General features: G+C 35.6%; 1 protein-coding gene across 1 annotated transcript in view; it reads left to right on the top strand.

The window, feature by feature from the left end:
- Nucleotides 1–1173: 1173 nt before the first annotated feature.
- The window catches only part of RPF1 (ribosome production factor 1 homolog), a 26539-nt gene continuing 14483 nt past the window's right edge, over nucleotides 1174–13229 (top strand). Inside the window, exons 1-3 of the mRNA XM_039246904.1 lie at nucleotides 1174–1422; nucleotides 2882–2938; nucleotides 6578–6658. Of these exons, the coding sequence (XP_039102835.1) occupies nucleotides 1195–1422; nucleotides 2882–2938; nucleotides 6578–6658 (366 nt within the window). The 5' untranslated portion in view covers nucleotides 1174–1194. The remainder of the gene's footprint in view (nucleotides 1423–2881; nucleotides 2939–6577; nucleotides 6659–13229) is intronic.

Here is a 13229-nt window from a genome sequence, read left to right as displayed (position 1 = left end):
CTATGACTCCTACATTTTCATCTCTAGTCCATACTTTTCTCTCTTGCTGCAGAATTATACATCCCAACTGACAACAACAATCAGTTGACTACTAAATGTCTCAAACTCAATTATTTCCAGAACTGAAATCTTGAACTTACCCTTCAAATTAGTTCTACCTTAAGTCTGTCCAAGCTCAACTGATGGTAGCCCCATCCTTCCAGTTGCTTAGTTCAAAAGTGTTGGGATCATCTCGACTCTTCTCTTTCTCTCGTGCACTTCATTTAATCATCAGGAACTACACCTTGCAAAAGAATCTGATCACTTCTCATCACCTCCATTAGAACCACTTTGGTTCAAGCCACTGTCATTTCTCCCCTCCTTCCCTTTCCTTCCACTATAGTCTCCAAAGGAGAGCCTGCATGATACTTTCAAAATGTAAGTCAAATCATGTCATTTCTTAAAATCCCCCAGGAAATGTGCATCTCACATAAAAAAGCCAAAGTTCTTACAAACTCCTACACAATCTTACTTCTAAACCCTTCCCCTACCTACTGTCCTCCTTTCTCATATTACTCCTGGCTTCCACAGTGTTTCCCAAATATACCATGCTGGCTGCTGACTAGGAATCTTGGAATTGTAGGTTTCCCATGCATGGACAGCTTTTTTCCTAGATAAAAGCTTTACTCAGATGAGCAGCTCTTCTCTCAAATAACTTCATAGTTTACCCATTACCTCTTTCAAATCTGTGCTCAATGTTAACTTTTTCAACGAAGGATACTCTAACAATCCTATTGAAAAACTGCAACTGCCTCACTACCCTCTCATCTTCCTTTATCCTGTTCTATTTTTTCCTTGCCATGTCTTACTTTATAGGTCACCACACTTTTTGTGTGCTCATTTCAGGTCTTTCTCCAGTAGAATGTAAATTTTATACAGCAAAGACTTTTTGTTCCAATATTTTGAGGGCTTGACAGATAATAGACGCTCAATAAAGATTTCTGGGAACTCATCATTCCACTATTTATACAGCAAGGCAACCCCCGTAAACTCTGCTCAGAACTAAACTTCAGCACCTTCTTCAACTGCTGAGGCTCACAAAACAGTTCACGTTTTTCTTTAAGAACTTGCTGACCCCGGAAGTAAAAGACTAGGTAAGGGAGTCAGAGAGGTAAGCTATTTCCGTTTCCGTACAGACGCTACGGAGCAAACACCATGGCGAAGGCCTTGGATAAGAGCTGCAGTAAAGGAAAGAAAGGCCTGAAACGTAAAGCAACCGCCGAAGAACCTCAGGAGGCTGCAGTCGCTGAGAATGGAGCGATGGAAAGCGGGGTCCAGCCCCCGAAAGCGGCTGCCTTTCCCCCAGGCTTCAGCATTTCAGAAATTAAGAACAAACAACGGCGACACTTAATGTTCACGCGGTGGAAACAGCAGCAGCGGAAGGTATGACGGCGCCGCGGCGGTAGGGCGCATGCGCTACATCGGCGCGCGCGCGGGCGCGCACGCGACCGTAAGGAAGGGAATAGTTCTTGCGTGGTAGCCTTAGCTTGGCTTTCAGGAGGAGGTAATTACTCTAGAAGGATGAGGCTGACGTTCTAAGGTCCTGGTCCCCCCGCACTGCGTTGGGGGATTCTGTGTAGGTTCAGCATTTTGCCTGAGCGGCGAGGATTCTTCTTCCTTTCCAGCCCCTCCCTACGTTCCCTGACTGGGAATGAAAGCAAGAAGTCCCGCTCTCCCAGCGGTGAAAAATCCCCCTGCTGACCTGGGAGGAGAAAGCCTCCCGTCTCTGTGCTTCATTCACCCCGTCCACCTAACGCTGGCTAATTCCTAGAGTCTGTAATACAGGCAATACGGGACTCCAGTGATGATTTTCTGATTCCGGGGTAGCAACTCTTACCTAAATTATTACTGTGAAGTTTCTGGTAACTTTATTTGTAGCGTTATCCTCATACTGTTGTAGAAGATAAATATGAGGAGATAAGTAAAGCTCAAGGTCACAGTGCTTAATTGTAATCGGACGCAAGCCTCTGTTTATTCTTGTAGATCATAAAAGTTCACGTATATAATCTTTTTACTTGCCTGTCTCCTCTTACTAGATACTAAAACTTTTAAGGCCCTGGATAGTGCCTTACTCATTATTGTAAGTTCCAGAGTAGTATTGGAGTACGTAGAGAATCTAACATTCTGGTGAGCGCATTTGCGGGAAGGGCCTCCTAGGAGACTTCTTGACACTATAATCTGAGACTTGATGGATGGAGGGTGGATAGGCGTGGGGGGCTCGGGAAGAGGGCACTTTATATTGTGTGTAAGAAAGCATTCTGTTCAGAAATCTCCAGTATGTACAACCTACAGTACAAATATAACTCACCTTGCAAGTTCCTAATAATTTTAAAAGCATATTTTGATTATAAAATGTATGAATAACTAATGGTGGCTTATTGGAAGCAATCTGAAAACGGATCTCCCATTCTCATTTATTTTTAGTACTTTCCAAGAGAAGCAACCGGCATAGCCATCATGGTTTTCTTTAGTATGCAACTTGTTAGGAATGCAAAATAAAACAGCAACACAAACTTGTTAACTTGTTTATTAGATGTTTTACATTTTCACTTAATTTAAGGCTTTATAATAAGATAAAAAGTAAAAGGTAAAAAGACAAACTTTAAATAGTCATACATTGCCAATTTCAATTTTTTGAAGAAGACCTTGATTGTTTAGTGATTAGCTAACTTATTTGTTTTACAATAGCTTAGGTATGAAAATCTGTGTCAAGGTATTTAATACATTACAATGATTGCTCAGTTTAAGTATTTATAGCATTAGTAATGTGTAGTTTCAGTATGTGTTTGTGATATAACTGGTGGTTTCTCAGTAATTTTCTGTGTTTTTTTAAACCTTTTAGGAAAAGTTGGCAATTAAGAAAAAACTTAAAAAAGAGAGAGAAGCTCTTGGTGATAAGGTAAATAACATTTTTAGCTATCTGCTTTCTGTCTTCTATTGAGGAATGCTCCCTTAGGTTTATGTGAGGTTTATGTTGTATCACTTTCTTTTAAAGCCTAATATAAAGTATTTCCAGTGTATAAAAGATATGAAAATAAAATAACAAGCCTCTTTCTATTCTTTACTCAGCTTAGAAAATTATGCAGTAGCAAATAATTTTCAAAGTCCTTTGGATGCTTCTTACTGATTGTTTTCCCCTTACTGATTTTTTTTCCCATACATTTATTTATTACCTTTAGGTTTGTGTCCCTAAACAATGAGCACAATAGTTTTGCTTTTTTTTTCCTTCAAAATTTCACGTAAATGCTATGTCTATTTCAGCTTGCTTATTTTACATGTTTGAGAGATAGAGACTCCTCTTCTTGACTTTGGAAAGCTTTTTGGGAAGCTTCCCAGTTTAGGCCTGTAGTTGGAGTTCTTGTGACTTGAAGCAAAGAACGGCAGGACGGGCCTCTTCTGTTGTAAGATTGAGGTGTGTAGGAATGAGAGCTGAGACAGGGGATATGAACCTGTGAAGAGTGAGAATGGCAAGTAGGAGACTGAGATATACTTGGATGGACTATGGCAAAGAAGAGAGCAAAGTTAATACATCCAGAAAGGATTTGGCTATTTTTGTGTTATTGATAAGGAATGAAGTCTATTCATGAACAGACACTTCTCCAAAGAGGACATCCAGATGGCCATCAGACACATGAAACGATGCTCAGCATCCCTCCTCATCAGGGAAATACAAATCAAAACCACACTGAGATACCACCTCACGCCAGTCAGAGTGGCTAAAATGAGCAAATCAGAGAACTCTAGATGCTGGCGAGGATGTGGAGAAACGGGCACCCTCCTACACTGTTGGTGGGAAGGTAAACTGGTACAGCCCCTCTGGAAAACAGTGTGGAGGTTCCTCAGGAAACTAACAATAGAACTCCCCTAGGACCCAGCAATAGCACTGCTAGGAATTTACCCAAGGGATACAGAAATGCTGAGGCATAGGAGCACGTGTACCCCAATGTTCATAGCAGCACTCTCCACAATAGCTAAAACATGGAAAGAGCCTAAGTGTCCATCAACGGACGAATGGATCAAGAAGATGTGGTTTATCTATACCATGGAATACTACATGGCAATGAGAAACAATGAAATCTGGCCATGTGTAGCAACATGGATGGACCTTGAGTGTGTTATGCTGAGCGAAATAAGTCAGGCAGAGAAGGACAAATATCATATGTTTGCACGTATAGGAGGATTAGGAGGAACTTGATGGAGGAACAAGGGGGAGAAGAAAGGCGGAAATGGTGGGGGAAAGGGAGAGAGGCAAACCATGAGAGACTCTTGAATGCTGAGAAACAAACTGAGGACTGATGGATGTGGGGGGGAGGGGGGAGGGGAGATGGGCATGGAGGAGGACATTTGTGGGGATGAGCACTGAGTGTTATGTGGAAACTAATTTGACAATAAACTATTTGTAAAAAATAAATAAATAAATAAATAAAAAAAATAAAATCTTCCAAAAAAAAAAAAAAAAAAAAAAAAAAAAAAAATAAAATCTTCCAAAAAAAAAAAAAAGGAATGAAGTCTATTGACAGTTTTTAAAAAAAAACTGCTAAATACTTCTACAACTAAATTGTTTTCCTTTAATTTCATTTTATTTATAGCTAGTATTAGATTTTGATTTATGCTTGCAAAATTTTTAGACCATCCAACTCTTCCTCCTCTATCATTTCTTAAGATGAGATACCAAGGAATGGTAAGCATTTTTGAGGAAGAAGAAAATTTAAAGATTATATAAAAATTAAATGCTCTGCTTTTTCATGCCTTCTCTTAATAGATTAGGTTAAATCCCATGAAATTGCCAGTTTTACACTGTTTTGATATGCAGAATTCTATCAGCACTGTTATTCTTTTTTAACGCTCAGTAATCAGCCAGTTACAGCAAATATTGCCAATCACCTTTGGAAATATAACTGTTCTTGTGTTTTGGACTGAAAAATGACATCCTAGAACTGCCTCCTTTAAAAAAATTACTTAAAATTTAATATTTGTTTCATAGAGTAATAAAAAATGAATCCTAAAGAGTTTATCAGTTCATATTTCTTCCTAACTCTGCTAGCATGCATATGTTTCAAATTTGTTTTAGTCAGTATATGCTTACAGTTCTGTATTCCTGCTCTGTAGCATTTCATTTACACAGTTTTTTGGTCTAAGCTGAGTATGCATGATTGCCAATTCTAAAAATGTTCCATTATGTTGAAGTGTCATAGTCGTTACCCTGGTTTTGGATATTTGCTGTATTTGCCATTCATAAATTGCTTCTCTCTTTTATGTCTTACCATAAATGCCTCAAACTGGAATTGTTAGTTCAGCAGAGAGATTTGTAGCTTTGATTATTTATTTCTGGTATTGTTTTAATTTTAAAGACTTTTATTTTAATGTTTTATTTATTTCTGAGAGAGAGAGAGAGAGAGAACAGGGGAGGGTCAGAGAGAGAGGGAGATACAGAATCCGAAACGGGCCTCAGGCTCTGAGCTAGCTGTCAGCACAGAGCCTGACGTGGGACTCGAACCCACGAATCGTGAGATCGTGGCCTGAGCAGAAGTAGGACGCTTAACCCACTGAGCCATCCAGGCGCTCCTAATTTTAGAGAGAGTAGAGAGAGAGAACATGTATACATCTGTGTGGAGAGAGGATGGGGGGGGGAGAGAGAGAGAGAGAGAGAGAGAGAGAGAGAGAGAGAGAGAGAGAGAGAATCCCAAGCAGGCTTCATGCTTAGCTTAAAGCCGCCCCAGATGGGGTTCAATCCCTCATCCTGGGATCATGACCTGAGCTGAAATCAAGATTTGGACGCTCAACTGACTGAACCACCCAGGCACCCCTTGTTATTTATTTCTGAATAGCTTTCTGAAAGCATTGGAACAAAGGTACACACACACACACACACACACACACACACACACACATACATACATATATATACATACACCTTTGTACATTTGACACTTGAATAAAATGGGGTTGGGGTACAGAATACCATCTCTACTCCTGCACATATGAAAATCCCAAAAACTTAACTGCTAATACCCTACTATTGACTGAAGTCTTACTGATAACATAAAGTCAATTAACACATATTTATATGTTATATGTATTATATACTGTATGCTTACTGTAAAATAAGAGAAAAGAAAATGTTATTTGGAAAATTGTAAGAAAATACACTTACAGTCTTGCACTATAAAAAATTCATGTATAAGTGGGCCTGCATAGTTCAAATCTATGTTGTTCAAGGGTCTACTCTAATTTTTTCCAATCTATTTGATGTTTTTCTTGGTGTATAATTACTTTGGTCCCAATTTCTTCTTTCTGCTACTTTTGCATGGTTTTAGACCATTTCACACAGTTAGCAATTCTTCCAGTATGTTTAGGTCTTTGCTTAGTTAAAAAAAAACTTACTCAGTATTAATATCAGGATTGATGTAGCAATGGAAATGAGGAACAGATTGAGGCTTTGGTTTATTTATAGATTTCTGTTATTCTTCCCTAACCAAAATGAAAAATTATTCATGTAAAATCCTTCTAAAACTTAATCTGTTTTTCTTTTATTTAGGCTCCACCAAAGCCTATACCAAAGACCATTGACAACCAGCGAGTGTATGATGAAACTGTAGTAGACCCTAATGATGAAGAGGTAATGTTAGAAATCTTAAATAAATTTGGATGACCACATTTGACAAATTATTTGTTCATGTGTTGATATTTAATTTAAAGTACTGGCTGGTGAAGTTTTATAATGAATTGATTCAGCTATAATGTTGGCATATTACTTGCTATAGATTATTTCATAACTGAATTTCTCAATGCTATAGGAAAAAGCTCTGATGACTTATTTTATAGAAATGTATTATATTTTATGCCTAGTAAACTTTTTGTCATTTAATATCTTATATAGTACTTGTATTGTTTTTAATATCATTTGAAAAGCATTCCTCATAGATTTTTTTAGTACTAGAAATTTTGACATAAGGATAACATTTGATGATATTTTTTGTGTCCTCATAAAACTCTTGGTTTCAAGATAATCATCCACTTTTCACTTTTCACATTTTCCCTTTAAATAGTTTGTGACAGTATGGTGAGAGAATCAAGTTTTAAAACTTTTTTTTTTTGTATAGGAAATTTGGTTTTGGTTATGTTTGTTTGCTCTCAAACCATACTATTATTGACATTCTTTCACATTTCCTGATGTAGTCATTTCTTTATTCAGTTAGTCAGTTTTCCAGCAAATGTTTATTGATTGCCTGCTGTTTATTGGGATCTGTTTTAGGAATTTGGGATCTGTCAGTGCACTAAGTACCATGCCACATATACACACAAAATATCAGCCCACCCAGAGCTTACATTCTAAAGAGTGACAAACCATGAACGTAATAAAGTAAATTTTCATGTGTTAACAGGTAGTGGGGTAGGTTACTAAAGTTAAAAAGTAGGACAGAGATTCAGGGCTGCTTGGAGTATAGAGAGTTTGCAATTTTATATATATAGGAATGTGTACACGTTTTATTTAGTTTGACATAATTGCAGATTTAATAAAAAAAGTGGGAATTTCAAGTATACCTTCATCTAGATTTCCTAAATATTAAATTGTATCACGCATGGTTTTCTTTGATATTCTTTCTGAAATGCTTGAGAGTAAATGACAGACATGAAGCTTCTTGACTCCTATATAATTTATTATGTTTTACTTACAAACAAGTGTGTTTTTTTTAAATAAGCACAGTGTATAATTCTCAAAATCATACAATTAACATTGATTATTATGTAATCTAGACAACTTATTTAGATGTCGCCAGTTGTCCAAGTGGCATTATTTTTTGCAAAAGAAAAATCCCAGCTCATTCATTTTATTCCATTTTCATGACTTTAACCTCCCTTAATTTGAAACTGTTCCTCAGTAAGTCTCAGTCATTGCTTTTAATGACATTTGCATTTTTGAGGAGCACAGTCCAGGTACTTTTGTGGAATGTCACTTAATATGAACTTGATATTTGCTCATGATTATATATGTTTATGTACTTTTGACAGGTATATCACAGATGTACATTTTATTAGGAGTCACATGATTTTCTCATTATAGCTTCTGTTTTTTCCCTTTGTAATAAGTTTTGACGGTGGAGATACTTTGAGATTATGTAAATATTATTCAAGCCTTTACTCAAGATTTTGCAGTTGCAAATAATTTTTTCTAGTTTGATGGGTCAGAGAGTGTATCTGAGTGTAGTTTGAACTTTCTGTTCACTTGTTATGAATGGAGCTGAACATCTTTTTATGTTTTCTTTTTTTTTAATCAGTTCGTTCATGTCTCTTGGTTAGGGTTCTATATAATGAGGGTCAGGGTAGACTTCATGGAGAATTCCTTTTAGCAAAGACTTGAAGGTTATAAAGAAATTAGCCATTTTTGCATGTAATGAAATTAGCATCCTTGCAGCTTCACCCCTGCTTATTTTTGAGAGATGTCTAGTGCAAAAATGAATGCATGAACAATGAATGCAAAAGCTCTAGGGCAGGAGGAGCATGCTTAGTATGTGTTTGAAGAACAGTAAGGAAGCCAGTATGCTGAAATTTAGTGAGCAAGAGGGTTATAGAAGAGGTGCCAGGGAAAGTATATGGAAGAGCAGAGGACAGAGCATTGGCTTTGTTGACCCTTGTGAGGATTTAAGCTTTTATACTTAGTGAAATGAGGAGCAGTTGGATGGCTTTGAACAGAGGAATATGATCATACTTAACTTTTAAGAGAATGTAGAGAAACAGTTAGGAAGCTACTGAAATAATCCAAGAATGAGATTATGATTTAGGCTACAGCAATTACATTGAGTGTTGAGAAGTGATTTCATTCCAAGGGCTTTTTTTTGGGGATATATATTTTGAAATTAAAGTCACTGGAATTTCTTGTTAGATTGTATATGGGATAGAAGAGAAATAAGATTCATAGATGGTATTGAGGTTTTTAGCCTGAGCAATAAGGATAGAAGGATGAAATTCTCATTGATGATATATGGAAGAGGTCTTGGTTAGAGATAAATTGGAGATTATATGTATTGAGAGGTTACATATATGTAAAATTTTCTTAAATATTTACCTAAGAATTTGTTGGGTCATGAGGTGTGTAAATGTACAGCTGTACATGATAATGCCAAAATGTTTTCCAAAGTAGTGGTTGTATCATTTTGCACTTGCATAGTAATAAGGCTATGTTTCTGGTCATCTACATTCTGACCAAATACTTCTATATTCTGACCAGTACTTCACTAGTGATAAAGAGCTATCTCATTGTGCTTTGAGTTTGCATTTCCCTGATTCCTAATTTGGTTGTACCTCTTTTCATGTGTGTACTGTTTTTGCTAAAGTTGTGCCCCCGCTCATGTCTTTTGCCCCATTTTCTATCCTTTTGTGTATTTTACTGATTTTATAGAACTTCTTTTTATCTTTTTTGGATACTTATCCTTTATATGTGTTACAAGTTATCTTCCAGTTTGTGGATGCTCTTTACTTTTTCTGTACCGTCTTCATGAATAAAAGTCTTAAAATAGTTAAGTTTAATTTTTTTAACATGTAATTTTTTGTCATATTTAAAAATCTTTATCCTGTGATCATATGTTCTTTTTTTTCCCCCTAAAAAAATTGAAGAATTGTTTTTCACCTTTATGTGCTTAATCATCAGGAATTGATTTCTCTGCTGTGAGGAAAAAAAACAATTTCTTTCTTCCCCTGCCCCTTATGCTACCCCCCTGCATGTAACCAGTTTCCTTGGCACTATTTTTGGATTAGTATAACCTTTCCCACAGTGAATTGTAATGCTGTGTCATATATCAAGTATCCATACATGTTTGGCCTTTTTCTGGGCTATTGGTCAGTTTCTCACTGTATCACTTCTTTATTTTCATAATTGTTTATTTTCATGGTAAGTTTTGTTATCTTTTAGAGCAAGATGCCCCTCCCTACCTCCATCTTCATATCTCTCTTCAGGAATGTTCATTCTCTTTTTGGACCTTTGATCTTCCATATAAAATTATAAATTGTATTAAAGCAGATCACTTACGGGATCTATTTATATATTGCTTTATTTAGGTCTTTTTTTTTTTTAATGTTTATTTTTGAATTAGAGAGTGCTAGTGGGGAAGGGACAGAGAGAAAGAGACAGAAGATCCTAAGCAGGCTCTGTCCTGACAGCAGAGAGCCTGATGTGGGGATCAAACTCTCAAACCCTGAGATCATGACCTGAACAGAAGTCAGATGCTTAACTGACCGAGCCACCCAGGTGCTCCTATTTAGGTCTTTAACTGAAAATGTAACTCAGTGAATTTTTTAATTATCTTCATGCAAGTTTTACACATAAATCTTATTAGAGCAATTGCTGGATATCTTATTTTATTAGTGTAAATTGCATCTCATTGAGAATTGTTTTATTTGCTGATTTATAAAAGCACAGTTGATTATTGGACTGTGATCTTCTAAACAGTCATTCACCTAGATTCGTCTCTAATAATTTGGCTAAATATTGTTTTCAATTCATGTTTAATCATTTTCTCCAAATAACTTTCAGTCCATTAATCATTTATTTCTTTTGTGCTGACTAGAGCCTCCAACATAATGTGAAATAAATAGAAAAAGCAACAGTGGCATCTGTGTCATGGTCCTGGTTTTAAAGAGAATATTTCTAACATGCCATCATTAATGTTCGTGTCATTATTGGAAGATTATACATTAAGGAAAATCCATTTCTTGCTGGGGGGCAGGGTGTTTGTTTTATCATGAATGAATGTGAAATATTATTAAATTTAAATACTTTTTCTGAAAATTTTGAGATAATTATGTGCTTTTTCTGAAAACTTTGATCTTCTACACATTGTTTTGGTTTGTCAGTACTTTGTTTAGAGTATGTACGTTTATGTTTATAAGTGAGACCAGAGTAATGTCCCTTTCCATTCCTAATATTATTTATTTGTGCTTTTCACCAGAGATGTGTCTATTTTGTTACTCTTTTCAAACTACTTTTTTCTTTTATCATCTTCATTGAAATTTTGTTTTCTAATTTATTTATATCTCACCTTATCTTTATCATTTATTTCTTGTTACTCAGTTAAGTTTATTCTTCTTCTTTAACTCATTTTTCATCTTCCCTTCTATTATAAGCAGTTAAGACCACAAAATTTCCTGTAAGTACCACTTTTGGTATATCCGACAAGTTTTAAGATGTATTTCTTCCTTCATTATTATTCAAATTTAAGTATCTCCTTTAATGTAAGATTTGTTGATTTCTTGTAATTTCATTTTTTTTGCTTGATGTATTTTATTTCATTATTTCTCCCCTGATTCTTATTATTTTTGTTTCTTTTACTTAAGGTTTCATTTATTCTTCTTTTTCTAGTTTCTTAAAATGGAAGCTTAGATTACTGATTTTATATTCTTCTTTCTTTTTAATATAATCTGATAAAGCTGTGGTTTTCCTTCTAAGCATTGCTTTAGCCATATCTCATACCTTTTTGATATGTTTGTTGTGTTTTCATTTTTATTCTGTTCAAGATATTTTCTAATTTCTCTTGTTATTTATTCTCTGGCTTATTGATTATCAAAAAGTATGTTGTTTAATTTCCAATATTTGAGGATTTCCCATATATATTTCTGTTGCTGATTTCTGATTCAGTTTTATTGTGGTTCTGGAACATACTCTGTTTGATTTCAGTCCTTTTCAAGTAAAGAGACTGTTCTGTGTTCTAGGATAAGATCTATTCTTGAGAATGTTATGTGTCTTTGAAAAATATATATTTTGCTGTTTTGAAATATATTAAAAGAGTTGTTTTGAGTTGGTTGATTGTGGTGTTTATGTTTTCTATATTCTTGCCAAATTTTCTATCAATTACTGAGAGCAAAGTTTTGAAATCTCCATCTATAACTGTTGAATTATTCATTTCTTCCATTTGTTTCAGTTTTGCTTCATGTCTTTTTGGGCATCCTTTTGTTAGATACATATCCCTTTGTAATTATTATATCTTCCTAATGTATTGTCCCTTAGTCTAGTGTCCCATATTGTCTGTCCCATCCCTTAAATTGTCCGATGGCACATTTTTAATGTCTGTTGTGTTTCATGTGCACATAGCCACCTAAACTCTTTTATGGTTACTGTTTGCATAGTATATCTTCTTTTTTCATGTTTTTACTTTCAACCAGTTGTATCTTTGAACTTGAAGTGTCACTTACAGAGACATCTGGGTAGCCAGTCAGTTGAGTGTTGGACTTCAGCTCAGGTCATGGTCTCATGGTTTGTGAGTTTGAGTCCCACATTGGGCTTTCTGCTTTTAGTGCAGAGCCTGCTTCAGATCCTCCATCCCAGCCCCTCCCCTGTGCTTTCTCACTTTCTCTCAAAAATAAACAGTTTTTAAAAATACTAATAAAAGTATCACTTACAGACATCATATGGTTAAATATTGCTTTTTTATTCAGTCTTGACAGTATTTTTTTTTAGTTAAAAAAATTTGTTTAATGTTTATTATTTATTTTTGAGAGAGAACGGGACAGTGTGCCAGCTTGGGGAGGTGCAGTGAGAGAGGGAGACAGAATCTGAAGCAGGCTCCAGGTTCTGAGCTGTCAGCACAGAGCCTAATGAAGGACTCAAACCCATGAACTGTGAGATCATGACCTTAGTCGAAGTCAGATGCTTAACCGACTGAGTCACCCAGGCGCCTCTGACAATTAATATTTAATGTTAATTATTGATGTAGTTATATTTACATCTGCCATTTGCTTTTTTCTCTATATTTTATATGTTTAAAAAAATTTTTTTAATGTTCTTGGGAGACAGAGCATGAGTGGGAGAGGGGCAGAGTGAGAGGGACACAGAATATGAAGCAGGCTCCAGGCTCTGAGCTGTCAGCACAAAGCCCAGCGCAGGGCTTGAACTCATGAGCCGTTGAGATCATGACCTGAGCTGAAGTCAGACATTTAACTGACTAAGCCACCCAGGCACCACACTATGTTTTATATCTTTATCTGTTCCTCCTTGAATGCTTTCTTTTATAATAAAAATGTATTTTTATTATCCTATTTTAATACCTCTTAATCTTTTAAGTTATATATTTATGGGGTTTTTAGTAGTTTATCTAGGAATTACAGCATGCGTCTTTTTTTTTTTTGAAAAAATTAATAGTTTTATTTCATCAAGAACATTTTTTTTTCAAAGAGGTATTTATTTTTTTATTTTATTT

The sequence above is a fragment of the Hyaena hyaena genome, unplaced genomic scaffold, assembly GCF_003009895.1.
Source record: "Hyaena hyaena isolate Hyena2069 unplaced genomic scaffold, ASM300989v1 scaffold_286, whole genome shotgun sequence".
Taxonomy (NCBI): domain Eukaryota; kingdom Metazoa; phylum Chordata; class Mammalia; order Carnivora; family Hyaenidae; genus Hyaena; species Hyaena hyaena.
The sequence above is the reverse complement of the archived record's forward strand: the minus strand, read 5'-3'. Positions and strand labels throughout refer to the sequence as shown.